General features: G+C 51.0%; 16 protein-coding genes across 16 annotated transcripts; 6 read left to right on the top strand and 10 right to left on the bottom strand.

The window, feature by feature from the left end:
- Positions 1-498: 498 nt before the first annotated feature.
- Positions 499-2,310, bottom strand: ASPWEDRAFT_48459 (flavin-binding monooxygenase-like protein; the record flags this gene model as incomplete). The annotated part of the gene is made up of 2 exons (XM_040837104.1): positions 499-2,225; positions 2,277-2,310. The coding sequence occupies 2 exons, from the start codon at positions 2,308-2,310 to the stop codon at positions 499-501; spliced, it is 1,761 nt and encodes a 586-aa protein (XP_040691797.1).
- Positions 2,311-3,682: 1,372 nt separating this feature from the next.
- ASPWEDRAFT_105068 (uncharacterized protein) lies at positions 3,683-4,979 on the top strand (the record flags this gene model as incomplete). Its single annotated transcript, XM_040827694.1, has 4 exons — positions 3,683-4,053; positions 4,104-4,243; positions 4,288-4,382; positions 4,428-4,979. 4 exons carry the CDS (start codon positions 3,683-3,685, stop codon positions 4,977-4,979), a joined length of 1,158 nt encoding a protein of 385 aa, XP_040691796.1.
- Positions 4,980-5,353: 374 nt separating this feature from the next.
- Positions 5,354-7,618, bottom strand: ASPWEDRAFT_35684 (putative MFS lactose permease). The gene is made up of 6 exons (XM_040834282.1): positions 7,160-7,618; positions 6,901-7,114; positions 6,488-6,837; positions 6,221-6,443; positions 5,745-6,169; positions 5,354-5,686 (listed from the first exon to the last, which is right to left on the bottom strand). Exons 1-6 carry the CDS (start codon positions 7,289-7,291, stop codon positions 5,417-5,419), a joined length of 1,614 nt encoding a protein of 537 aa, XP_040691795.1. The 5' UTR covers positions 7,292-7,618; the 3' UTR covers positions 5,354-5,416.
- A 258-nt stretch (positions 7,619-7,876) lies between these two features.
- Positions 7,877-8,440, bottom strand: ASPWEDRAFT_104267 (uncharacterized protein; the record flags this gene model as incomplete). The annotated part of the gene is made up of 1 exon (XM_040827632.1): positions 7,877-8,440. The coding sequence occupies one exon, from the start codon at positions 8,438-8,440 to the stop codon at positions 7,877-7,879; it is 564 nt and encodes a 187-aa protein (XP_040691794.1).
- A 364-nt stretch (positions 8,441-8,804) lies between these two features.
- On the bottom strand, positions 8,805-9,634 carry ASPWEDRAFT_35683 (uncharacterized protein). Its single transcript, XM_040834281.1, has one exon. The coding sequence runs from the start codon at positions 9,438-9,440 to the stop codon at positions 9,072-9,074; it is 369 nt and encodes a 122-aa protein (XP_040691793.1). The 5' UTR covers positions 9,441-9,634; the 3' UTR covers positions 8,805-9,071.
- Positions 9,635-11,250: 1,616 nt separating this feature from the next.
- Positions 11,251-12,171, top strand: ASPWEDRAFT_35682 (uncharacterized protein). The gene has a single exon (XM_040834280.1). It carries the CDS (start codon positions 11,384-11,386, stop codon positions 11,783-11,785), a length of 402 nt encoding a protein of 133 aa, XP_040691791.1. The 5' UTR covers positions 11,251-11,383; the 3' UTR covers positions 11,786-12,171.
- On the top strand, positions 11,812-12,168 carry ASPWEDRAFT_168046 (uncharacterized protein; the record flags this gene model as incomplete). Its single annotated transcript, XM_040830246.1, has 1 exon — positions 11,812-12,168. One exon carries the CDS (start codon positions 11,812-11,814, stop codon positions 12,166-12,168), a length of 357 nt encoding a protein of 118 aa, XP_040691792.1.
- A 296-nt stretch (positions 12,172-12,467) lies between the features above and the next one.
- ASPWEDRAFT_104581 (uncharacterized protein) lies at positions 12,468-14,131 on the top strand (the record flags this gene model as incomplete). The annotated part of the gene is made up of 6 exons (XM_040827659.1): positions 12,468-12,538; positions 12,580-12,673; positions 12,720-12,844; positions 12,891-13,413; positions 13,457-13,864; positions 13,913-14,131. 6 exons carry the CDS (start codon positions 12,468-12,470, stop codon positions 14,129-14,131), a joined length of 1,440 nt encoding a protein of 479 aa, XP_040691790.1.
- Positions 13,945-16,439, bottom strand: ASPWEDRAFT_126407 (Zn(II)2Cys6 transcription factor). Its single transcript, XM_040829207.1, has 7 exons — positions 16,169-16,439; positions 15,549-16,124; positions 15,336-15,487; positions 15,136-15,294; positions 14,751-15,092; positions 14,195-14,701; positions 13,945-14,140 (listed from the first exon to the last, which is right to left on the bottom strand). The coding sequence occupies exons 1-7, from the start codon at positions 16,295-16,297 to the stop codon at positions 14,137-14,139; spliced, it is 1,869 nt and encodes a 622-aa protein (XP_040691789.1). The 5' UTR covers positions 16,298-16,439; the 3' UTR covers positions 13,945-14,136.
- Positions 16,440-16,663: 224 nt separating this feature from the next.
- ASPWEDRAFT_168043 (uncharacterized protein) lies at positions 16,664-17,791 on the bottom strand (the record flags this gene model as incomplete). Its single annotated transcript, XM_040830245.1, has 1 exon — positions 16,664-17,791. One exon carries the CDS (start codon positions 17,789-17,791, stop codon positions 16,664-16,666), a length of 1,128 nt encoding a protein of 375 aa, XP_040691788.1.
- A 516-nt stretch (positions 17,792-18,307) lies between these two features.
- Positions 18,308-19,028, top strand: ASPWEDRAFT_148166 (O-methyltransferase; the record flags this gene model as incomplete). Its single annotated transcript, XM_040829547.1, has 2 exons — positions 18,308-18,773; positions 18,820-19,028. The coding sequence occupies 2 exons, from the start codon at positions 18,308-18,310 to the stop codon at positions 19,026-19,028; spliced, it is 675 nt and encodes a 224-aa protein (XP_040691787.1).
- A 13-nt stretch (positions 19,029-19,041) lies between these two features.
- ASPWEDRAFT_106227 (putative MFS transporter) lies at positions 19,042-20,707 on the bottom strand (the record flags this gene model as incomplete). The annotated part of the gene is made up of 5 exons (XM_040827792.1): positions 19,042-19,669; positions 19,716-20,130; positions 20,173-20,458; positions 20,501-20,526; positions 20,572-20,707. The coding sequence occupies 5 exons, from the start codon at positions 20,705-20,707 to the stop codon at positions 19,042-19,044; spliced, it is 1,491 nt and encodes a 496-aa protein (XP_040691786.1).
- On the bottom strand, positions 20,506-22,267 carry ASPWEDRAFT_35673 (NADP-dependent oxidoreductase). The gene is made up of 2 exons (XM_040834279.1): positions 20,572-22,267; positions 20,506-20,526 (listed from the first exon to the last, which is right to left on the bottom strand). Exon 1 carries the CDS (start codon positions 21,883-21,885, stop codon positions 20,923-20,925), a length of 963 nt encoding a protein of 320 aa, XP_040691785.1. The 5' UTR covers positions 21,886-22,267; the 3' UTR covers positions 20,506-20,526; positions 20,572-20,922.
- Positions 22,019-22,392, bottom strand: ASPWEDRAFT_168039 (uncharacterized protein; the record flags this gene model as incomplete). Its single annotated transcript, XM_040830244.1, has 2 exons — positions 22,019-22,266; positions 22,317-22,392. 2 exons carry the CDS (start codon positions 22,390-22,392, stop codon positions 22,019-22,021), a joined length of 324 nt encoding a protein of 107 aa, XP_040691784.1.
- Positions 22,393-22,814: 422 nt separating this feature from the next.
- ASPWEDRAFT_35671 (uncharacterized protein) lies at positions 22,815-23,304 on the bottom strand. The gene has a single exon (XM_040834278.1). It carries the CDS (start codon positions 23,126-23,128, stop codon positions 22,946-22,948), a length of 183 nt encoding a protein of 60 aa, XP_040691783.1. The 5' UTR covers positions 23,129-23,304; the 3' UTR covers positions 22,815-22,945.
- ASPWEDRAFT_35668 (bifunctional folylpolyglutamate synthase/dihydrofolate synthase) lies at positions 23,236-25,071 on the top strand. Its single transcript, XM_040834277.1, has 5 exons — positions 23,236-23,374; positions 23,421-23,579; positions 23,626-24,509; positions 24,556-24,713; positions 24,762-25,071. Exons 1-5 carry the CDS (start codon positions 23,357-23,359, stop codon positions 24,980-24,982), a joined length of 1,440 nt encoding a protein of 479 aa, XP_040691782.1. The 5' UTR covers positions 23,236-23,356; the 3' UTR covers positions 24,983-25,071.
- The last annotated feature ends 10 nt before the right edge of the window (positions 25,072-25,081 follow it).

Here is a 25,081-nt window from a genome sequence, read left to right as displayed (position 1 = left end):
CAGTATTTGTGTTACGTCGTCTTTGCTCGGATATGTGGTGTCAGTTGGTTACACAAATATCCAAAGCAGAAAGAGACCCGACGATAGTTTTTGTGATGGACGGAGAATATCGGCCAATCGTGTCGAAGCGATATAATCAAGTGACGAGTCGTATACGTAAGATTTAGATTTGATTGAATTGATGCAAGGGTCCTGCATGGTGTTGTATATATTATCTTGTATGTATATCATGTAGTGATATATCAGATGTATGGAATTTGTCATGAGGCATGACGCACAAGGCAAAGGTGCATACTTAGCGAGGTCTGGAGAAGCATATCTGGGGTACGTATCTACTATCTCTCTACATGTACTATCTATGCATGCAGTGATCTGCATCCCAATAGTTCAGTTGGTCTGATTATCCACATCCTTTCATTGGACTAGCTATATACATCTGACGCAAAGGGTATCATCCACAAATAAAGATAAGTAAAAGAAGTAGAAAAAGCAAATAAATCACGCCAACGACCTCCGACCCTTCCACTCCTGCACCAACCCCCGATAATCCTCCGCCCCATATGGCTCAAACCACGTAGCGAGCGAACCACGCTTCCGCTGGGTGGACAGCCCCAAATCGCGCAAGAGCAGATCGACATAGGGGATGGCGTCGAAGACGAAATCCGGATTGCGCTTCCCGAAGCCGCCCGGGTAGCGGTGCTTGCCGAACTGCGTGTGCAGGGCCATTTCCCATTTCAGGTCGAGGTCGGTCTGGGAGATTTTTTCGTCGGCGGTGCGGACGGACGGCGGGCAGGGGATGGTCGGGGTGAGAGTGAGACGGTCGCTGAAGTAGGCGGCGATCCAGAGGGCTTGGCTTTGCGCCATGAGGGAGGTGTTGATGGTCATGGCAACGCCCATGAAGGCGATGGAGCGTTCTTTGGCCATGGAGAGGGGGATCATGAAGCGGGAGAGCCGGAATGGGTGGGCGGCTGCGGCGGGGGAGTCGCGGTCTTGGGAAAGAGGGGTGTAACTGGCGTTGGGAGAGGGTTGGTTGCGCAGTCTGGGGAAGCGACGCAGGATGTCTTGGTCTGCTTGCTGGATGAGACCATCATCAAGACAGTCTTTGGCCCAGGGGAAGCCGAGTTCGCGGTCGATGCCGGCGGGGAGGAATTGCATGTTGGGGGTTGCCTTCCAGCCGGTGGAGCAGATGAGGGCGGATGTCGAGAGAGCGTCGCCGTTGGACAGGTGGACGGTCCTTGCAGAGAGCCGGTCGATGTCGGCGACGTGGATGCGCACTTTGCCTTGCTTGACGAGGTCGAAGAAGTTGGTCGGGTAGTTGAGGATGCTCAAGGACGAAGCCACCCAGAACGGACTCACCCACGGCTTCAACTTGGCTGTTTCGGGATGCTTGTCGTACTCATTGAGCGTGACGACATCGTTCGCCAGGACCGACCAGAAGCCATCGACAATCTTCCTTCCCAGCCAAGTGCCATGCAGAAAGCTGCGAACACCAGCAAAGCCATCCGCACTGCCCCAGATACACGGACTGAACCAAGTCAGGAACCGCGTCGTGACCAGCTTCTCCAGCCACTTCTTCAGCGGCGTCACATACGGCGGCGCCATCCAGCAAGGCCCATGGCCAGATTCGCGAATCACCCAGTCGACCTGCATGCCCGACGTGGCACACGCATACACAGCATCCCAGGCCGACTTGGTCCCCCCAAAGACCGTTGCCCGCTGACCATCCCGGAAGACGGCCTCTTCCTGAAGCAGATCCTTGCAGTGGAACAGCGGAGCATCAAACTCCTCCTGTCCATCAAAGGTAGGCAGGAAAGCCTGCGACGTGACGCCCGTCGCGATGATCAACTTCCTCGCGACAAGCGACTGCTCACCTTGCTCCGTCTCCGTCGTCAACAGCCAGCTGCCATCCGGACGATGTTCCGCACTGTGCACGCGCGTGTTGAGCCGGATGCGATCCGTGAACCCAAAATGGCTGGCGTACTTTGTCAGATACGCCTGGATGACCGTCCCGGGGATGTGTTGACCAGGCTGGACGCCAAACGTGGCAGGATCCATCGGAAAATCACTAAACTCGTAGGTGCCCAGCATATTGTTGGACTTGAGGCCCTTGTAGAGACGATGGGTGGCCCATACCCCGCCAATGGACGAGGCAGACTCGAGCAGAAGCACCGAGGCAGCGGGGTTGACCTCGCGATAGGTTTTGACGGCGGAGAGACCGTACCAGCCTGCAAATGTTATTCATCATTCTGCACGACGTAATAGATAGGAAGACGTACCAGCGCCCACGACCACTAGGTCTACAGGCTCCATGGTGAAGGAATTGATTTATGAGCAGTCACCGGAATGATAGAGAAAGAGGGGGCGGTGGATAGATGGAGAGCGAAAGAATGGACAGCAAAAGTTCTACTGGGGGGGGGACCAGGGTGGCTCTTAAAGCGAAAGAACCAAAATTAAGACATCCGGACACGCAGGCTAACAGCGAGGGCACACTGCACACACCAGGCTAACAGAGTTAATAGACGAGGCATCTGGTGGTCTGTCAGCCTGTGCGACTGCACTGGCCAGAGCATGTCATGCTGACTGCTGCAGCGGCCTGGATCCGGGCGAGTCTCCCCTTGGTGTCAGATGAAAGACTCGAGAGCATTGGCCGTTGAGCCCACTCGAGTTGCCCGTTTGGGTGGGCGAAACGGCCCGGGGAATGTCTGGGCTCAACGGTGTGGGGAAGAGCAACCCAATCAGGAGGGGCAGTGGCGCAGAGCGACCAGTAGGTGGAAATGGCAGGCAACCAGAAGTGGGGCTGACAGGGGGTGGCATGCAGGAGCAACCAGGATGTGCGACTTTTATTTGTGTTGATGATTAATCCGGTGGCATTGTGAAGGAAGGAATAAATAGAAGAAAGGAATTGATAGATGCAGTCGACACGTCGGGTCTATCGATGTGTGTAGATAGTGCAATGGACGGGTGCCGATCTGCAGGTGATGCATCCAAAGCACTGACAGCTGTCATAATCCTTCGGTGTTTCAAGCAGAAATTAATATCCATCCAAACCTAAGATACGCTAAGATATCTGACTCCGCATTGTGATTCTGCCTGTGTCTCTGCACTGACGACCGCGTTTTCACTCGTAGCATTTGCAATAGACACGCCATATCATCCATCATTCTCAACTCTATCGTACCTATCTATCCAATCTTACTCAAATGATCCTGCAGATCCCCCTATCTTTATCCATCCTAGTCTCCATCATAGTCGATGACCCTCGGAGAATGCGTGGGTCGTACCTTTTTTAGCTCCAGGCGGAAATGAACCTGCCATTCCTATTCCTCGGCATCATTCGTCGTCAATCACCGTTGGACCCGTGAATCATGCCGTCTCGACCATTACCGAGTCCGATGGAATAGAGCTAGTCCTGCAAATGGAGTCGTCAACTCGAAATGGCGGCTGTCAGCTGTCGGGTTATGGAGATCCAGCCTGCTGACGCTGCAGAGAATAGCACACACTAGTCCGGGTCGCGGCATCCGGCGGTTGCAGAATCGACTGACAGCTCTGCTCTTTATTGGTCTTTATTTGTTATTTGCTCTCCATCCCCGTCTATATCTTTTATTTTAACCTGCTTGGCCCCTTTCTCTTGTCTTTCGGATCAAACCATCCTCTACCAAGTCTGTCCATCTATACATACACCATGGCAGGCGATGCCTTCGCCACAGAGGCCTTCACCCTCCTCGCCCTCGCTATCGTCATCATCGTCCTCCGCACCGGCGCCCGCCTCTTCACCGCCGGTGTCCGCAATCTCCAACTCGACGACTATCTCATGCCGCTCGCGGGTGTAGTGTATGGCCTCGAAACCGGCGCCGCATACTGCGTCGGCGCATGGTGGATGGGCCTGGCCAATAACTCCATGACCGACGAGCAGCGCAAGAACCTCGACCCCGCTTCGAAAGAGTATCAGTTGCGCGTGGGGGGTAGCAAGACGCAAGTTATCGGGTGGTCATTGTACACGACGTTGCTGTGGTTGTTGAAGGGGTGTATGGCGGTGTTTTATTCGAGATTGACGTGAGTTTTTGATTGAGTATATGATGGCGTATATGATGCTGATTGTGCAGGGCTGGATTGCAGAATCTCACACTGCGAGTGCGCATCGCACATGCGTTGATCGGGGCGACTTATATTGCGGTTATTTGCTCCATTCTGTTTGGTTGTCATCCGATGCAGAAGAATTGGCAGATTTATCCTGATCCAGGCAGTATGTCTTCCTATATAATATATTATTTATGCTAATCATGATAGATTACTGCCAACCCGCCGTCTCCCACATCGACGTCTACGTGACCGTCACCCTCAACGTCGCAACAGATCTCTACCTCATTACCATTCCCACTCCAGTATGTCTCTCCTCAGTCTTAAACAGTCTCATTCTAACGAATCAGATGCTCTGGAAAGCCCGCCTCCCCTGGCGCGAAAAAATCGAACTCCTCGTCCTCTTCTCCGGCGGCCTCTTCGTCATGATGGCCGGCATCCTCCGCTGCGTGCTGATCGTCACAGCCGGCGCAAACGGCGCCCAACAAGCCGGCAGCTGGGCCTGTCGCGAGACCTTCGTCGCCGTCGTCATCGGCAACATCCCCATGATCTACCCCGTGTGTCGGCGCGCCGCCCGTCGCGCAGGCATCTACATCAGCTCCCGCGGCGGCACGACAGAAGTCTACCACGTCTACCCACTCTCCGAGGACCAGCAGCCCAACACGGACAACAGTAACGGGCGGCGACGCAAATTCCGACACCCGCTGAGCATCCCCGGCGATACGCAGTGGAATACGATTAGCGGGGATGAGCAGATGATTCTGCCGACGTCGCGACAGCACCCGCCGACGTGTACGGCGGATCCGGAGCGAGATTGGGAGACGAATAGTACGTTGAGTCAGGAGGGGATTAAGGTCGTCATGGAGACGATTGTGAGGAGTGATATGAAGGAGAGAAAGTAGATAAAAGTTTATGATCGATATGATTTGGTCGGATTGGGCTGGTGTTGGATCGGATGTATATACCCCTTTTGCTTATGATAGATGTTATTTATGTTCTTATACTATAATAGACTCGATTAGATACACGGTAGTTCCAGGGTAGTGTAATTATTGCGTGATTGACAATAGCATAATATGGAATCTTATATGCAAGGATCAACTTCCAAAAAGGGGCCAGAGATGACTTCGCTTTTATCGTTACCTCTATGCTGTTATAAACAGTAAGGTACATCTATAAATGGCACAAACCGTAGTATCACCAGGGATGAAACCAGGCTTTTTAACCGTGGATTGCAGAGGATATCGATATAGGCAATTTACAGATATAGGAGATACCCACGTACAAACGGTCATATTGAGCACGGGCTTCTAGGATAGATTGAATATCAATTACTACATCACACACCCTTCTCAACAACCTCCGTCGCTTCATCGCCCTGAACAACCACTTCTGCCTTCTTCAACGACGCCTTGACTGGATTCTTCGCTTGGAAGATCCCCGTCAACTCCTCCAGCGTTCTCTTGCTCGTCTCCACAAACAGAAAGTAGATAATCGCAAACTCGAACATATCCCAGAAGATGAAGAGAAAGTAATACTTCCACCCAGCACCACTAAACGCAATCCCCGTGACGAAGGTATTATAGAACGAGGCGATGTTCACGAAGAACTATCCAGTCAGTCCAACTCAGTAAAACAGGTAAAGAAGAAAAGAGAAGAAAACTCACGTTACTCATCCCCATCCCCTTTGCTCGCGATTCATACCGCAAACACTCAACCGGATACATGGCCTGATTCGGCGTCCAGCCAGCCGAATACACAAACCCGAATAGGAAGATCATGGCGATCTGCGCCCTCGCCACGATGCCGCTCTTCGCGATATCCCCGTCCGCCGTTTCGACCACGTTGGTTGCGTTCAGCGCGATCACGATCGAGAAGAAAATCACCATCAACGCCGTCGCGGTGAGGAGTTGCGTGCGACGTCCGATTTTGTCTGTTATCAGGGCGCCGAAGATGGCGCCGAGGAATTGTACGACGTTTTGGAGACCTTGGAGGAGGAGTTGGGTGTTGAGGCTCGTGATGCCTGCGCCGGCGAGCATTTGGGGGTAGTAGTAGGAGACAGGGCCATTGCCGCCCCATTGGCCGAAGAAGGCTGCATTTATTAGTTATGAGATATATGATACTGATGGGAAAGGGAGGGTACCCATGAATAGCACCAGCATTGATCGGTATCGAGTTTCTCGAGTGTTGAACAACTCGCGATAATCCCACCAGCGTTTGTCAGAGCCGGTCGTGGAGATATCATCCACCATCTCCCGGTATTCCAGCTGGACGATAGGCGAGTTGCGATCTCCCTCGCCGTGATACTCAGCCAGAACATCCAGTGCTTGTTCGTGTTTATCCTGAGAAATAAGCCAACGAGGTGACTACATCATCAGCTTCATCCTCAGTAAGAATAAGCCAGACTCACCTCAGGCAACGTGATACTAAAAATCAACACCAACCCCGCAAACACCATCTGCAACCAAATCGGAATCCTCCAACTCATCGTCCCCTCGATCCGACTCGTGCGCCACGGTATAAACGTTCCCGGGATGCCGCCCCCGAACCAGAGGACGTTGTAGATGCCCGTCATTGCACCGCGGTAGGCTGGATGCGCCATTTCAGAGACATATGCTGGGCCGGCGGTGGCGGAGGTTGCGACGCCAAAGCCGAGAAGGAATCGGCCGCCCATGAAGGCGCCTAGGTTGGTGCAGGTTGCTTGGACGATGGTGCCGATGATGATGAAGATGGAGCCGAGGGCCATGCCGACGCGGCGGCCTGTCGGCATTAGTATAAGTATAGAGTATATCCATAGTCAGTATAGATGAGTGAGATAGATACCTCTAAAGTCGGTAAAGGGACCAGCGGTAAAGGAGCCCACGATATTCCCGACATTGTAAATAGCATACACAATGCCCGTCGATGGTGTTCCTTCGGTTGGATCGAAGCCAAAGTACTCGCGATACTGGGGATAGGAGTTGATCGAGCCCATGAGCGAGCCATCGTAGCCGTTAATACACGAATTGAGAATCGCCACGGCAATGCACCAGTAGAGCTATCCAGTTAGTCTTCCAGACAGTATAATGAGGTGTATATGTACCTTGAACATGCGCTTCGTTAACAACTTTGGCTTCTGCCGGTGCATGGCCACCGCAAGGGCAGCATTGTTCACCCCGACGATTTGCGGGTCATCGTGGACTTGCGCAACGCTGGCTGTGTCTTTCTCGGCCATTTTGTCGATGTTGATGGTGAATAGAGTGCATGGGGATGGCTGTTATATGCTGGTTAAATGCATCGTACAAGATCCTTAGACCCTGCCGGTTAATCTTGATTTGCATGGATTGAACAAGGATGCAAGATCCGTTCCCAAAAGGGCAATTAGTATCTGACATTGTGGCCAGATCGTATTGCTACCTATATTCAGGCTGTAATATGGAATAAGCGAGTTGAATCCAATGGAACGTCGTATATTAACTGGCTTGCTAGGAGACTGTAGTATTGGAAGAAATGGGACGGAGGCTGGACCGATCAGCCACGTTCATCTTATATTAGAATAGACTGTAGGATCAGACCTGCTGTCTACTGGGAACAGGCAGTCCTGTCTCACTTTATATCAATACGAGTGATATTGGATGGCTGCTACCCCGGATCCTCGCGTAGTGTGAGGTTATTCCACCAATGCGAGCTTATCCTTATAGTGCTAATCATGAGACTGATTGTCTGAGTCATAGTGACAGTTGACTGCCATTCCAATTGATAGTATCATTATTCATAAGTACAGATAGTAGTGTACATCCAATCATCCATCCAATCATCATCACATATCCATCCCATCCACCCCATCCACCCCATTCGCACCACTAAACAACTCCTCCTTCTCCTCGGGACTAATATACAAACTCAACGAATACTCCTTCCCCTCAATCAACTCCGACTCCCCCTGCGGATTCCCCGCAAGAACCAACCTCGTCCCCCCCGCAAAAGGCCGACTATACCACATCGCATTCCCCCCCGCATCAGCCCCAGACCACATCTCCGCCTCACACGACATGCTACTCCCCACCAGCAACGGGTTGAACCCATTACACACCGCGTCGGGTATATGCAGCACGTTCTCGAGGATGATCGTGTGTGACCCGAACTGCGTCGGGCTCGGGCACACGTGTAGCGCTACCGTCCCGACCCCGGCTACGTGCAGTTCGTCGTGTGGGTTGAAGATGTTGTTCCGGATGCTTCGCGAGACGGGGCGGTAGGTTGTGAAGGAGGTTTCATCGCGCGCGTAGTGGCAGTTGCCCGAGACGACCATCCAGTCGTGGCATTGGCGGGTTGGGGCTATCACGCGTGTGCGTTTGCGCGGTTCTTCGGGGGATTCGGAGCGCATGGCTGGGCGGTTAGATCGAGGAATTGGAGGGGGGCTATCGATCGTACCTAGTTTGTATGAGTTTTTGAAATTTTTAGCAGGTGTAGAAGAGAGTAGTAGGTCAATTGAGGCGAGGGAAAGGATCTGACAGGATGGAGAATCAAGGGAGAGTCGAGGCTGCCATGATGCCGCGAGCGGACAGTCGGCAATATGTTGGATTTGGTAGGCGGTGGAAATATGAACCAATTATTGTGCAGAGGTTGGCACCGCCTATAAGCACTAGCTGGAATAGGTAAGTGTGCTTGTGATGCACATTACTCAGCAGCATAGCATAAATATGCATTTTCAATGCATCTTCTCAATAGATAGATCTGATGGATCAGATAGAACAATGATACATAAATATAGATAAACGATCTATTAATGAAACAGATAGATAGATAATTACCCCCTACCGCAGATCAACGCCCTCATCCAAACACTCCTCAACGACCGACTCTCCACCACCTCCCATCCGGCCATATCCGCCAACCGCACCCATTTCTCCCCCTCCCATCCTCCATCCATCACTTCCACCAGCACAATCAATCGACCTTTCACTCCATCCTGCACTGCATCTCGTATCCTCCGCAGGATCACCACCATCTCCGCGTCATTCCACCCCCTGCCCCCCCGCGCCAACAACAACATATACACCAACCGGAACACCCTTCATCAAGTCCCCGATCACCACATTCTCCGCTGTGACTCGGTGGCTTAGATCGGCGAATCGTCCGTGCGAGGTAAACGATGGCCGGACTTTTTCGATGATCTGTGCTTGTCCATAGACCCCGCCGTGGAGGGAGGGGTATTCGCGGAGGAGAGATGCGAGGAAGAGGCTATCTGGCTGGGGATTGAGTTGGAGGATTGGTGTGGGTGAGGTGGTGAGACTGTTCCAGAGGGGATCTTGGGCTAGTTTTGTGGATTTTATTGTCATTTCATCGTAGAGGGTTTCGCAGAGGTGGTGGAGGTATTCAGACATAGCGTGGATTGATATTTTGATCTTGATATTGGTATGCCATGATATTGGTTCTTTTGGTTCGCATTATTCGTTTCATTCTTCAATTATTAGATTGTAGTACTGGGTGCATTCTACATCGGTTCTTTAAACATCGGTACATTATGATATTGTATAAGTCTCCGACATATATCCGTCCATTATATATATTGCACAAGTACAAATGATCAACAAATAATGGAATACAGTTCCAATTCATTTACTCCTTTATTCAATATTTAACTATTCTTTTCTTAATACTCATTTATAACTAGATATATATAGACAGTTATTATATTCAATGAAACCTACCCACATTACTATTCACTATCGTAGATTATCCGACTACATTTTTTGTCCATCTGATCTCACCAGGTAGCTTTCAGTAATCTGACTGCACTTTCACCCAATAATTGGATTGAATCATTGCACCAATCGATATTTACTAAAATTATCGACATCCGAGGCCCCTGCAATACTTTCACGATATGCATAACCACTCAATCTCAACATTATGTATCCACATTCACATTCATAATCTGAGCAAAACATCCGCTTAATCCGTAGACGCTATTTCAAATTCCTGACCGTCTAAATCTCCCCATCGGCGCGTCTCCCACGGAGTTCTGCGTATACTAAGTGGACACGAACTCTATTGTAATTGCTTCAGCCACTTCGGTTACTGCACGGTGGATCTTGACCTCGGGAATTTCTTCCACGTAATTCGGTAATAGACAGCCACTGAAGAAGACGTGTATCCATAAGCCATAAGGGGAACGAAGATCGAGCCTCAGCTGAGTGGGCTGTGGGCCACCAGCACGGGTGTCCTTTCTTGAATGGTATTCCTATCTTTGTACGGAGTAGCCGTAGTCGAGTCGTTATTACTTACCTGACTTGTGACTGGGATAGATTGATATTTCCTATGAGAGAGTCATGCATCTGAAAATGAGACAACAAAAGCGGTGAGGTACGTGTCGACAGAGCCAGAGAACAAATCACGCTGTGCTGGCAGTGGATCAAGTGAGCTGGGCTGGAGATGAGCTGAATCAAGTGAGCCGAGCTGAAAAAGCAATTCAGCTGAAAAGCGACTATTGGATCTGGAAGGAGCTCATGTGGGGCGCTCAATCAGTATACGCGCTGCGATTGGCTAGACAGAGGGGGGAAGGTTCAGGTGGGTCTGGAGAAGCTCAGCTGCAGTGGAGCCGGTTTCCTATTCGGGACGGGCATTTTCATTGCACTTTTCGATTATGACAGACATTCTATGGGAGAGGAGATATTCACACGGAGACTCCGGTCGTTCAGCAGCTAGCAAAGTCAGATCCAGGCATGTGTATCTGAGGCTGGCTGAAGACCGGATGTCGGGGCGATCGCATCGGCACGATGCTGCCCAAAGTAGGTACCCTGGGTGGCGATTAACGGTCGTGCGTCGAGGCGGATTCACCGCTCCTTCTGACAACAATTATTGCTGTTGTACACTGCTTCTACCGCACAGATATTCAATATGCTATGTAGTGTCGAATGATTCGTAGAACAGCATCATCAGCAAGGCTCTAACAAACACTGCATAGTGTATACAGAGTACTCCGTACTCTGTCGAAAGCAATATTGAGAGCAATCTTCCGACAGTCCGCTAGATCGGGCGGATCATCGCCACGCAGAACGAACCGGACATCGAAGATCTCGCCGATGAATGCAGATCGGTCAATAGTCCTTTTGCTGGCCTGTGGCTGGACGGGATCGTGAACTCCAGCTGAACATGCAGCTGAACTCTCACCTCGTATCCTGTGGACCCAGCCTCAGGAGAAGCTCAGCTGTCCGGTCCATTTCGGCTATATAAACCGGCTTTTCCTCTGTCCATTCTGCTCGTCATCATCAACAACAACTCTCTATCTCTCTATCTCTCTATCTCCCTTTCTACCTCAATCAAAATGCAGTTCAAGATCGGTGCTCTCTTCGCCTTGGCTACCACCGCCATGGCCACCCTCCCCGCCCACAAGGCCTGCGGTAACAACGTCGAGTGTGCCGCCGAGTGCTACCAGGGCACCTACGACGTCGCCTTCGTCAACGACCAGGTCCGCTTCGTCTGCACCCAGTCCGAGCCCCAGCAGCTCACCTACACCGTCGTCTCGTGCGACGGCTCCGCCGCCGCCCCCTACCAGGTCAAGAAGGCCTGCAACGCCAACGGCGGCACCTACTGCGAGGGCAAGTGCGCCATCGCCCGTGAGGAGCACTACGACTTCGCCGAGTGGTGCGAGCGCTTCGACGGCTTCCCAAACGTCAAGAGCCAAAATTTAAACCGGGCTGCGGCATTCCGTTCCGCCGGATGCTAAATGCGCAATACCAAGGCGGAAAACAGATGGTGGAGGATGTGATGGAGAAAGGCGAGGAGTTCAAGGAAAAGCTGTTCCGGAATCACATAATGGAGGAGCTTAACGAGAAGAAGGAACACTTCGTGGATGGGATGCACGACGCCGGTGCGTTCATCCAGGAGGAATACCGCGAGAAACGACAACATATCGAAGACGAACTAAAGGAGCGGGGGGAACAGCTCAAGGAGCGCAGCGAGCAACTCAAGCAGTCTTTCAAGGAGAAAGAAGGCAAATGCATGTATTATATTGGCGAGATCTGTTTGCTGTTGCTGGTTGAGCTGATTGCGGTGGCCTTGATGTACATTCTCATCAAGATTCTCATTCGCGACCTCCCTGTGCCGTGATAATACATAATGAAACCGATACCATTATCATTTAAAGATTCTACATTGTAGTTGTAGTTGAGTTTAGATCCAAATGGTCTGGAATAATCCAGAAAGTATAATATTATCCACGGATAAGATAAAGTATAGTGTAACAATGCATCGGCAATGCTTAAATTAGCTAAACTATCGTTGTACAGCTTAAATGCATTATTGCCAATAGTCTCAACGGACCCTTGCAGCAGCTATAAGAACCAGATTCCTGACATCAACACATCAACATCAACATCAACAAAATGCCAGAATCAACAAAAGCAAATATGCAAGAAATACCAATTGAGACATTCAATGCTGACGAGGAAAAACGGCTTATTCGAAGGATTGACTGGCAGTATGTACACTATCTATTGAATGGCCATAACTGACAGCCAGTCTGATGCCACTCTTGACCATCACGTATGGACTGCAATTTATGGATAAAATGTGTTTGGCGTGGAGTGCTATCCTAGGCATGAAAGAGGACTTAGTATGTACACCTCTCATATTCAACATGGATACGGCTGATGATGAAGAATCTGGTCGGACAAGAATACAGCTGGTCTTCGTCTATCTTCTACGTAGGCTTCCTCGCTGCTTCGTATCCCATATCCCTTGGGTTCGTCAAGTTTCCACTAGGCAGATATCTCAGTCTTCTCGTGTATGTCTCATCCATCTTTCGTAACTGGCAGTATACTAATAGACAGTCTCGCCTGGGGCATCATCCTCACCCTCCACGCCCTTACCCCCAACTACCCCAGCCTCATGATCCTGCGCACTCTGCTCGGTGTCTTCGAAAGCGCAATCACCCCCGGCTTCTCCCTCATCACCGGCATGTGGTATACCCCTACTGAACACGTCTCGCGCCACACAATCTGGTTCGCAGGAAACGCGTCCTCATCCATCATCGGCTCGCTCATCACCTACGCCATCATGCATTACACTGGCAGTTTCCCGAAATGGAAACTCATGTTTCTCATCTTCGGGCTGGTCACGGTTGTCTGGGCTGGTGTGTTGTGGTTCTTCTTACCGGATGGTCCGATGGAGGCGAGGTTTTTGAGCAGGACAGAGAGGGAATATGTGGCGTTGAGGCCGAAGATGTTTCAGCGGACGACGCAGACGAAGACCTGGGAGGGGAGGCAGGTTGTCGAGGCGGTTGGGGATGTCAAGGTGTGGTGGTTTTGTGTGTTTGTGTTTGTGATTTGTGTTCCGAATGGGGGGATTGGAGCGGTATGTTTTCCATCTATACAGATGACCGATACTGACGAGACAGTTCTCAACGCTTATCATCAACAGTATGGGCTACGACAAATACCAAACCATCCTAATGGCCATTCCCGGACAGGCATTCATCCTCACCATGCTGCTCGTATCTACCCTCCTCACATCGACAATCCGCAAAGCCCGTCTCGTCTGCATCATCCTCTGCTTCGTCCTCGCACTCACAGGAATCCTCATGATAAAGCTCGTCCCGGAGACCCAGAAACTCACTCGTCTCGCTGGCTTCTGGCTAGTCCAGTGTCTTGCGCCTTCGATGCCGCTTCTCCTAGCACTGGTAGCTGGCAATATAGCCGGTTTTACGAAAAAGTCAACCACTATGGCGATGGTTTTCGTCGCGTATTGCGTGGGGAATATTGTTGGGCCGCAGTTCTTTAAAGAGAGCGAGGCGCCGAGTTATCATGTGAGTTATACTCTGGATATCATTGTGACTGTGTATGCTAAGTGATAGACGGCGTATACGACAATCATGATCTGTTTCGCCGTCACGATAGCCATGGCGGCTATCTTCCGGGTCTATCTACAATGGGAGAATCACCGTCGAGACAAGACTCAGGGCGTATCCATCGACCCCGAAGCAAGTCGGGCCGTGCGCCTCGGCGTGGACGACCGAATCCTCGCCGTCGACGAGACAGACGGACGCAATAAAAGCTTCCGATACGTAGTATAACTATCTTATCTGCGAACAATCTAATGAGCAACAGTAGTTTTTATCAGGTTCAACCCGTCCCACCTCTCGAGAAACTGATCTGTCTCTGTATCGCTAGCCTGGTCTGGGCGCACCGCGGCCCCAAAATTCGGATACAGACTGCTGAACTGGGCTGGGTCGGTGCGGCCCCGTGTTTCCTCTTCGAAGTCGGCGAAGAGCGCGTCGGTTTCTTCGGGGAGGGTGATGTGGGATTGGGCCGCGTTGAGCTGGATCATGCGGAGGAGGCCGGCGCCGAAGGGGTAGCGGTGGGCGAAGGAGCGGGCGACGGTGCAGAGGGTGATGAATGCAGTGCGGTTTTCTTGGGTGTCGAGGGCTTCGAGGAGGGCGAAGAGGCTGACGATGACCCAGTGGGAGGTGGAGGTGCCCATGCGGTCGATGCCCCAGCGTTGGCGGTGGATGGTGATGAGAGAGGCGACGTGGCGGGCGGTCCAGAGGGAGGTGGATTTGGCGTCGTTGATAGTGCTGGGAGGGAGGGTGTCATCGTGGCGGATCAGGCTGAGGAGTTGCAGGATGATGGTGTGGCAGAACATGCTGTTTATATCAGACTGTATCGTCAGTATGGACGGGGGATGGGACGCACTGGATGGCGAGGATGTGAGGGACAGTGGCAGTTTCAACATCGAAACAGGCTGGCAGATTCCTCTGCCACTCTTGCAGCTGTCGATGGAAATGATCCACCAGAGACGACATCTGGTCTCCAGGGGGTTTATTCTCCGAGTCAAAAAACACACGACCGATCTCGTTGGCAATGCAGCAGACGTCCGTCCACCGGGCCATGGCACAGAGGATGTGTCCGGCTATAGGATCTTCATGGCGTGGATACGGCGACCAGACATCGCCGGGCGAATCGTGCGTATCCCATGGCCGAGGACGACGGGGACGAGTCATCGGAACGTATTTCATCACGGCCACACTCGTGAGTCTATTCATTAACGCGTGCTTCAAGACATAGCAGGTGAACTCACGATGAAACATTGAATATCCCCCACAGCGCGTGGTTGATGGCGTTTTGCTCGACGGAGCCATCGTTGCGAGCTGGATGGGCAGCATCGTATTCTTCGGCTGCCTTGACGGCCATTTTGAAGTACATGCAGCCTAGTCGCTCCTTGCCCATCAACGACAGTCTGTCTGTCAGTATACTCCAAACAGTAGATAGACCACATACTGCACAAACAGATATCCCAATCCCTGAACGGTCGCAAGCGTCGCCGGCCCTTCTTCCTGCTCAAACAGTCGTCTTGCTTCTTCCGAGAAATGCGCGCCTCGCGTCATGAGATCGCCAGCCACAGTAAACACCTCTGCGTAATCCGAATAAAACTGGACAAGATTAGAGCCAGTCTGGGAAACGTATCCCTGTCTCATCGATATCAGATCATACACAAGCCTCTGCGAGAATCGCATTCACCAGAAACGGCGAGCAGAACTCCGTCTCCAACTGGCCGGCCTGCATCGCGGCCAAAAACACCCCCCGATCCAACCAATTCAGCCATGGCTGCGTCCACGTCAACCACAGCGAGACCAGATGCGAAACGAGATCGTCGTCGTCAGTCACAGTCGTCCAGGGTTTCGCCGGGACGCGCACAACGGGGATATCGACGAGTTGTCGGACGTCCAGCACGCGCCGTCGCATAGGCACCGAGCTCTCCGCGAGCTGCTGCTGCAGGTCCGCCAGTTCGGGCGTCTTTTCCAGCTCTTCGGCGGTGAATTTTTGTTCCAGAAACGCCTGGATCTGCTCCATTGACGCATTGTCGCGGATCAGCTCGAGCAGCTGGTCGATGCGGTCGCTGTCTGAGCATCGCAGCACCTGGATCAGCTGCTGCAGGAGATCTTCTGAATTCTCCAGCCGGTCGACTTTGCGTTTGACGGCGTCGTGGCGGCGCATGTCGCTCATCGAGTCGACGACGCAGTTTAACCCGTTCGCCACGCAGTGTTCGCATGGTGGGCCTCCTCGACACTGTCCGAGTTAGTTTATATCGTCTTAGTAATGAGGGGTGGTACCTTGAGTTTCCTGTGTTTGCAGGTTGTGCAGGCGCTGGTTTTGTGAGTGCGGGGTGGGATGTCGCTGCTGCCGCGGCGCGAGGGTCGACTCGACGAGGGAGGAAACGGACGGAAAAAGGGATCTGCCATTTCAATGAATTAAGAAAGATGAAGATATAATGAGAAGAAGGAAAAGGGTTGGAATGAATGTCGACAGTTGAATCTTTTATCCTCGCAAGGGACATGCAGTCGGCCAATCAGAAGATGCGGAGAAGCCGGAAATCTATGCCACCCAATCAGAATGCAGCATCGAGTAGAAATGTAGATCATGAGATGCCTCGTGTGTAAGATTGTATAGAAAGTAATGATTGAATTTATTGTAGAGTAATCCAGTCCAATCAGTAATATCTATACTAGCTAGAAAAATATCTTCTAAACTCCTCATCCCCATCAAGAACAGCCCACAACGGCTCAGCCAGCGTCAGATTGACATCAATCGCACGTGGCCCATCCCCCTCAGTCGACATCATGCGTGAATGGCGGCGAAACAAGAATAGGACAGACAGGCTGACCAGGCTCACCATCAACCTCATAATCCACACCAGCATACATCTCATGTTTCGACCACTGGCTGACTGTAAAACTGCCATTCGCAAAGCTGTAATTCACCCGAATCCGACTTTTATCCGGCTGTGCTGCGACCCATTTCATCTCTTGCTCGATGCATGATGGTCGCACGGAGCGGATGAGATTGTGCAGGAATCGTGTTACCTCCCAAAGGGGTCTTTCCGCGAGGAGTTCGTGGGAGGAGTATGCATACGGCGGATACACAGCGTTAGGAAAGTATTCGTCTGGGAGGCCGAGACGAGACGATCCGCGAACGTCGATTGAAGCCCAGAAACCGCTGGATAGTTGGGAGGCTGCTTCTGAGGGTGGGATTCCTTGGTAGGAAAGGAGGGACAGTCGTGCTTGGTATTCGAGTGCTTCCTTTTCTTCTTCAGACGACAAGGCGTTTGGACCAGATAGATATGAATGAATCACTGGAGGACAAGTCACAGTTGGTGACGATGAATCACGCAACGCCCTGTATATCTCAGCCAGATGGCGAGACAGCAGAAAGAATCCGTGAGCATCGCAGACAATATGGTGCAGCCGGATCCCCAGAGCAACGCCACCACAGGCAAACCGAGTATGCTGGATAGCAAAGATGGGATCACGACAGACACCTTCGAGAGTTGGATGAAACGGGGGTGTCAGAGCATTGCCCGAATCAGGCAGACTGTGCATCAGAATACGGCCAGATGATGAGGTTATATCGTCCAGCCTGGTGGTGCAGCTTGCTTCTAGGAGTTCTGCGCCTGTTCCTAGTTGAGTGATCTCAGGGGCTTTGCTGTCTGGGTTGAATTGCAGACGGTCTGTCAGATGGGGATAGTAGTCGAGGAGATAGGAGAGTGCTTGCTGCAGACGACGGATAGGAATAAAGTCATCGTGGGATGCAGGCTTTCTGTAGACAAACACACATTCGATCGGGACAAAAGCATAGACAAGTTGATCGAGTGGACCAAGATGGAATGGCGATTCAATGGAAGATACTGTGTTGCTGGCGCATTGCAGTGTATGCAGCGTAGTGACCTGGACTGCCATTTTGAATGCTGAGGATGAGAAATAAAAGAAATAAAAGTTGTTGTATTTATACTACGTTCGTCCGAAGTAATACAGTTTCGGACGAAATCTCAGTCAGTCAATCTACATTATTTCGTCCGAACCATCGGACCAATGTTCGAAAGGAAATTTGAAGACCCTGATCTTTCAGAGCATACATGAAAAAAGAATAGAATCCATATAGATAGACTAGAGCAGATGCAGTAAATTCCTAGCTCGGCATTTTCTACCTCGAGTCATCCGTACTTGATCAACTAAGCTATCCAATTTAGATTGACTTGTGAATAGCACTATCTTAGTCCGCGGAGATATCATAGCTCGAATAGAATCGGTAGATGCACGGCATGCATGTTTCTTTTTCCCTGCAAGTCGTATTCTGATGTCACATCCGCTATTTCCGCCGTTGACTCATCTATCCATTTATATCACCATCTATATAGCACACCTTCATCAACAACAACACCAGCATTGCATAATATCAAACAGTATCACAGGAAAATGTCCCCCAACCCCCTCCAAGACGTCCCCCCACACATCCTCACCCTCCTCTCAGACCTCCACACCAAATCCCTCTCCCAAGAAGCCGCGCTCCCCCCCTCCGTCTTTCAAAACAATGACTTTGACACCATCATGCGCGACAAATTCATCGCTCTCGACCAGGACAAATCCCAATTCATCTACCAGCTCGCACGATCCATCAATGCCAAAACCATCGTCGAGGCGGGCACCTCCTACGGCGTGAGTACCATCTACCTTGCGCTGGCTGTGAGTGCGAATCTCGCCGCCACGGGTGGTGAAGGGCGTGTGATTGCGACGGAGAATGAGCCCGAGAAGGCGAGGCAGGCCAGGCAGAATTGGGAATTGTGTGGGGATGTCGTGAGTGGTGTTGTTGAATTGCGAGAGGGAGATTTGAGAGAGACGTTGAAGGGTGATGTGGGGGTTGTGGATTTGTTGTTGTTGGATAGTATGTTTTTCTCTGATTATGTTGATGATGGTATGCTAATGAGTAGTCTGGACGCCTATGGCTCTGCCCACGCTGAAACTGATTCAACCGCGCATGCGCCACGGGGCAGTCGTCATCGCAGACAACACCATCAAAGGCGCTCGTGGATATGAAGATCTACTCAACTATCTGCGCGCCCCCGACAGCGGATTCACCAACTTGACACTCCCGTATACAAACGGCCTCGAGATGAGTGTATATCTGCCTAAGCAGTAGTCATATTACACATCTATAGAACATATCTAAAGAATGGATTCTGTTTGTCCGTGAGATCGTTAAAAGCCAACTTGTCACGCTGGCTTTCATCCAGATCAAGACGTGCGCGGATACTATTCTCCCGATGGAGAACGTAGTATAGCGCCACCGCAGCTGCGATCGTAATGCAGTAGCAGATGATCATCCCCTCCCAGAGCTCCGGATAATGCTGATCAACGGTATCACTCTTCACCAACTGCGGTCCGATAATATTACCCACTGTGTACGCGACAAACACCGTCGCAGCCATGACGGTCTTCTTCGTCGCGCCGGCGACATTACTAGCCCCCAGCGTGATGATCAGACTCACCACTGGCCCGAAGAAGCCGGTGAGTGCGTACCCGACTACAGGGGCAGCCGGCTGATACCCCCATTCGGATTTCCAGATGATGATGCATCCCGCGATGACGGGGAGACAGCAGGCGATGAGCATGAAGATGCGGGTGTTGGGGATGCGCGAGGAGATATAGCCACAAAGCGGGATGAAGATGAGGCAGATTGCGCCGACGGGGAATTGGAAGAGGATGGAGTCGAGGGTGTTGTAGCCAAAGGTCGAGACGATGAGAGGGCCGAAGCCGGAGATGGCGCCGTTGATGGTGTATCTATCTGTGTTAGTATGAGTGTAGCCTACGACGTGGATGGACATACGCAGCAGCCATCATAATGGCAATCAGATACAGCTTCACATCGAGAAATGCTTCTTTCACCTGCTCCATTTTAATCTGCTGGCATCGCACGCCAGTCTGGCCCTTTCGCAGTCTTTCAACAGCGACGACTCTCTCTTCCGGCGTCAGGAACCAGGCTGAGACAGGCGAATTGGGCATAATACAACACCACAGTCCGAACAGAAAGGTCAATACACCGGCAAAGATGTAGATATACTGCCACGGCCTCAGAGCACCAGACTTGATCTGTCCAAAGGCGTAGTTGAGAGCTGATCCGATGATGGTGAACCAGCCCGTGCCAGAGAACCACCATGCCTGACGGAGAGCCTGTTCTTTCTGCGTGTAGTAACTGCTGACGATGGTCATGAAGCCGGTTGGAATGACACTTTCCACGAAGCCTAAACTGTTAGATATACTCTAATATAGCAGAGTAGACATACCCAAGAAGAACCGCTGCACAAAGAGACCCTGCCAGGTGGATACACCCGCTGTCGCAGCACAAGTAACCGCCCACAGCATCACAATCGGGCCTAGGACATGCTGGATGCTGAATCGCTGCATGATGAACGTCATCGGATACAGACCAGCCAGCATGCCAAAGTAGAAGATGGACGTCGCCCAGCTGAGACGCGAAGTATCGACTGTTGCAGGCGATGTGGAATGATCGACCACTTTGAGCGCCAGATCGGTCGTCATGCCGAAGAGAGAAGCGCTGCCCAGGATGGCCTATTAATTAGTATTATCCATTTGGAAATGATGTGGACTTACTTTGTCCCAGTAGACGAATCCATATCCTACATCATTAGCATCTCATATATAATATAATATGGAAGACTCACCGATCAGCATGGCTGGCATGAAGAAATAATCAATCTTGCGCAACACTCGCCTCTCCACCGCGGGGTCGACAGCCTGAGCGACATCGCTGACCACCGCCAGCGCTGCGTCTTTCTCCGGCGAGCTGACTTGGATCATTTTTATTATCTATATTAATTATATTATTTGGTGTTGGTAAAAGTGACAGCCAGGCTGGCTTTATGTGAATTTTTAACCGGAAAAAGTCAATTTGAAATTAACCATTCTGGCTCCGGTGAAGATCCGCGATCGTCTCCTGTTATTTCCGACTTCAATTTGACATTTCCACGATGACAGACACTTTAAAACAATGACACTTGATAAATACAAAATTATTAGATAGTCAAATCCATAATCACCTTCCCCCTCGCATGGCCTCCTCCCACGCGATCAAAAGCCTCTTGGAACTGCTGCAACGACCACACACTGTCCACCACTGGCCAGCATTTGCCTTCTTCCACCAACTTGGTGATTTTCTGTAGAGTCGACCCATCCGGCTTCATGATGAAAAACACCTCCTTGATGCCATCGTACAACAGATGCACTGGACGATGCTCTTCCGGTGGATGGCAGATACTCACCACCACGCCATCATTCGCCACACACCACCACGCATCCTCCAACGTCTTCCCCCCAACACAGTCAATCACCACATCCACCTTCTTCTCCGTCGCATCTGTCCATTCCCGTAGTGACTGCTTCCGATAATCAATCGCCTCCGCTGCTCCTAATCCCCGTACAAAGTCAACATTTTTACTCCCACACGTCCCAATCACCTCTGCACCCACTATCTTCCCCAACTGCACCACCCAATTCCCCGTCCCCCCAGACGCACCAGTAACCAGCACCCGTTTCCCTTTCCAGACCGGGCTGTGGAAATCCCCAACCCCCGCCTGTTCAAACAACGCCTGCCACGCCGTCTCCGCACATAACGGTATCGACGCTGCCTCTGCCCAGCTCAGCCCCTTCGGCCGATGCGCGAGCTCCTCCGTCAGCGCGATGGTGTATTCGCGTGCTGCGCCGGGTCGGGAAAACGACGTGCGCGCGTACACCTCATCGCCGGCCTGGAATGGTGAGTCTGGAGGCGCGCTTACCACCGTCCCTGCCATGTCGGAGCACGGCACGGGTTGTTTGTCTGGGACGGCGACCATCGTTGACCAGAGGAGTTCGCCGGCTGTGGGGGCGGTGCAGTGCACGCGGATGAGGTGTTCGTTGGCATTTGGGTTGGGGGAGGGGATGGGACAGTCGATTAGGTGGAGATGAGGGGATGTAGGGGTTGGTTGGATTAGGACTCGCATGGTTATTGTATTATGAGTATACGATATTATGAGTACAGATGAACGTAACTAGTTGTATGCAGAAGTAACGAGTGATGCTATAGAAGAATATGTATCTTATATCACAATGACATCAACATCACCTCATGACATCTCAACACTCCATACTAATAGCATCAAAAGGAAACTTTCCATACCCGCTACTGTTAACCGTAATCTCGTCTCCCTCACAGTCTAGCTTGGAGTATATCTTGCAGCTACATCCCGGGGCAGTCCATCCAGAGACAAATGGCTTTCCGTTGCTGGATCTGAGGTTGATGCAGGTTCCGTCCGAGTAGACAGAGCCCACGCAGGATGTCTTGCCGGTGGCTTTGCAGGGGGTCAGGGAGCAGGCTCGTTTGGCTGTAGTTGTGTTAGATAGTATGATGTATGATGAGAGGTTTAGGACATACCGAGGGTGTCATCGTCACCAGCCGCATGGGCAATGGCGATGATGCTGACGAGGGAGAAGATGTGAGAGAAGCGCATTTTGTTTTTGTTTCTGTGACTTGGATATTAAGACGATTGTGCTAGAGAAACAGATGAAAAGACGAGGTTTATATAACTCAGAAAGCCTCATCTGTATGTATATTGTGCAAGGCTGTGAATACAAAGTACCATCCACGATCGTATATGCCATTCTTGGAAGTTCGTATTCGACAACCACCCACCTATTACTCTTCTTCTTTACTGAAGATCAATGCAGTTATCCTTGGCAGAGGCAGTGATGTCGATCTTCAACTACATTTTTGAATGCCGAGTTCGTGTTTGACGTCTCTTTAGGCATCAAAGCGTATACGAGTGGGTATATTTATGGTAGTATATCGCGATGGATGCAGTAGGAGCCTAGTTCTGATAGACTCGCTTCCCCGGATTTGTAGATCTTTTTGTAGATCTTTCTTGGGTGAAGACGTCGCTATTCTCATTCGAGGTCAATTTACCAATTGTAGCCTCACAGGTACAGCCTGGGTGAAAGTGATGATGATAAAAGTGATGAATCATGAATATACGAGGTCATCCAGGTTGCCAACGTAACATTTATTCAGTCCATGCTCGAAGCCTGAAGCCTGGGGCCATACATGTATAGAGGATGAATTGTCTTGACAACACCAACCATGTACGTAAATAGAAACACAACACCAAGTATAGAATGAATAATACGAGTCTTCGTATAAGAGCGAATCTTGAATTTATTTTCAAGATGGCGAAGGAGAGAATCGATCATTGAGGGAATGCGTATCCTCCGTAATATAAACACCGCAATATAAATTCAGATCACATAAGTCATTTTAATGCCTCATAGAGAAGCCCAGATAGCCCATATCCCCAATGGCAGTCTTTATAGTATCTGGTAGTAGATATAGATCAACTGGCCGATGCGGGGCGTCACGTGGTGTTCAGCTGCGATCCACGATCCGCGACGAACTCAACCGTGAATTGCACAATCGCCATAATGAACCGGACTTACGAGGTACATCTCTCGAGATATTATATCACTCTGATCTAACGCCCGGCAGAATGCACTCAGACTCCTCCAGACGAGACGACGGTCTCGACCCAAGACCATCGTCTCCAAGGCACCCTTGGATCCAGCCAGCGGTTCCGGAACCCAGCCCCTCAAAGGCCTACCCAGCATCGTGGGAATGAAAGAATGGCTCCAGGATCTAGGGCATTCGGTATGTGCCATTGTCAGTCACTGCAGCGTCATTCTCACGCCTCTAGGAAAATGACGTCAACAACCTCAACGTCGTCCACATCGCCGGAACCAAAGGCAAGGGCAGTACATGTGCCTTCACCCGCTCCTTCCTCCAAACACACGGATTGCGAACCGGATTCCCCAAGCGCGTGGGCCAATACTGCTCCCCGGACTTGCGATTTATTCGAGAGAGAATACAAATTGACGGGAAGCCGATATCGGAGGATCAATTTACGCGGTATTTCTTTGAAGTGTGGGAGCGTTTGATGCCCGCCGAGTCGGGGGTTGGTGAACCCGTTCGACAACCGGCGTATCTCCAGTTTATCCTGTTGCTGGCATTGCATACTTTCATCCGGGAAAAGGTCGAGGCGACAATCCTGGAAACACACAATGGCGGCGAATTCGACTCGACCAATGTGGTTGCGAAACCGGTCGCGACGGGCATTACAGCCTTGGGAATGGACCATATTCTGCAACTCGGCCCTACGATTGAAAATATCGCGTGGCATAAGGCTGGAATTATGAAACCTGGGGTGCCGGCTGTTTCGATGCTTCAGGATGCTGGTCCTGCGGAGGTGCTGCGCAAACGCGCCGCGGAGAAAGGGACCAGTTTGGAATTCGTCCCGGTCGATGAGACCCTTCCGGATAATAAGAAAGTACTGAGTGTTCCAGTGCAGCGTCTGAACTGCTCCATTGCACTGGCACTTTCCAAGAACTTTTTGCGGGCGACAGCTCCTGGCCAGGAGCTGACTGCGGAGGATATCGCCCGAGGCGTTGAGAATTTTTCCTGGGCTGGACGATTCCAGGTTATCGAGGAAAGAAACTCGCAGTGGTTCTTGGATGGTGCTCATAACACATTGAGTATTGTACAGGCTGCGCAGTGGTTTGCCGTGAATAGCTCCCCGGAAAAGTACGTCAACTCATCCCCCGAAAGTATCCTGATTAACACCTTCCAGATGCCGTATTCTCATCTACGCTCATATCTCAGACCAACGTGATGGCGAAGAAATGGCTGAAACTCTCGTAAATGCTCTTCTTGAAGAACACAATCTGAGGCCCGATCATGTTATCTTCACCACGTACGATGAAACAGAAAACGGGTCCACCAGAATAGGCAAGTATCAATGATGTCCATCACATACAGCCAGCTAATACATAACAGACCAAACACTTAAATCGTCGGAAAAGCGCTTCTCGGACGTTATAGCCGGATACGTTTCGATATGGAAGAAGGTTGACCGGCAAGCAACGGTGTCGACTGAGCCAACAATCGAGAAAGCTCTTAATCTCGCCAGAAGACTGGGTGGTGAAAAGGGCATGCAGACCTTGGTGACAGGGAGTTTGCGGTTGGTCGGTGGTGCGCTGAACCTTCTAGAGGCATAGATGTTTATATTGCGTGATATATAGAACTTCAATAGACCAGCATAGATTCAATGGATACTGACTTAGGAGTATATAAACCACGTGATTTTACTCTCAGTG

This window comes from Aspergillus wentii (genome assembly GCF_001890725.1).
Source record: "Aspergillus wentii DTO 134E9 unplaced genomic scaffold ASPWEscaffold_2, whole genome shotgun sequence".
In the NCBI taxonomy this organism is placed as follows: domain Eukaryota; kingdom Fungi; phylum Ascomycota; class Eurotiomycetes; order Eurotiales; family Aspergillaceae; genus Aspergillus; species Aspergillus wentii.
Note: the sequence above shows the minus strand (reverse complement) of the source record. Positions and strands in the feature narration are given on the sequence as shown.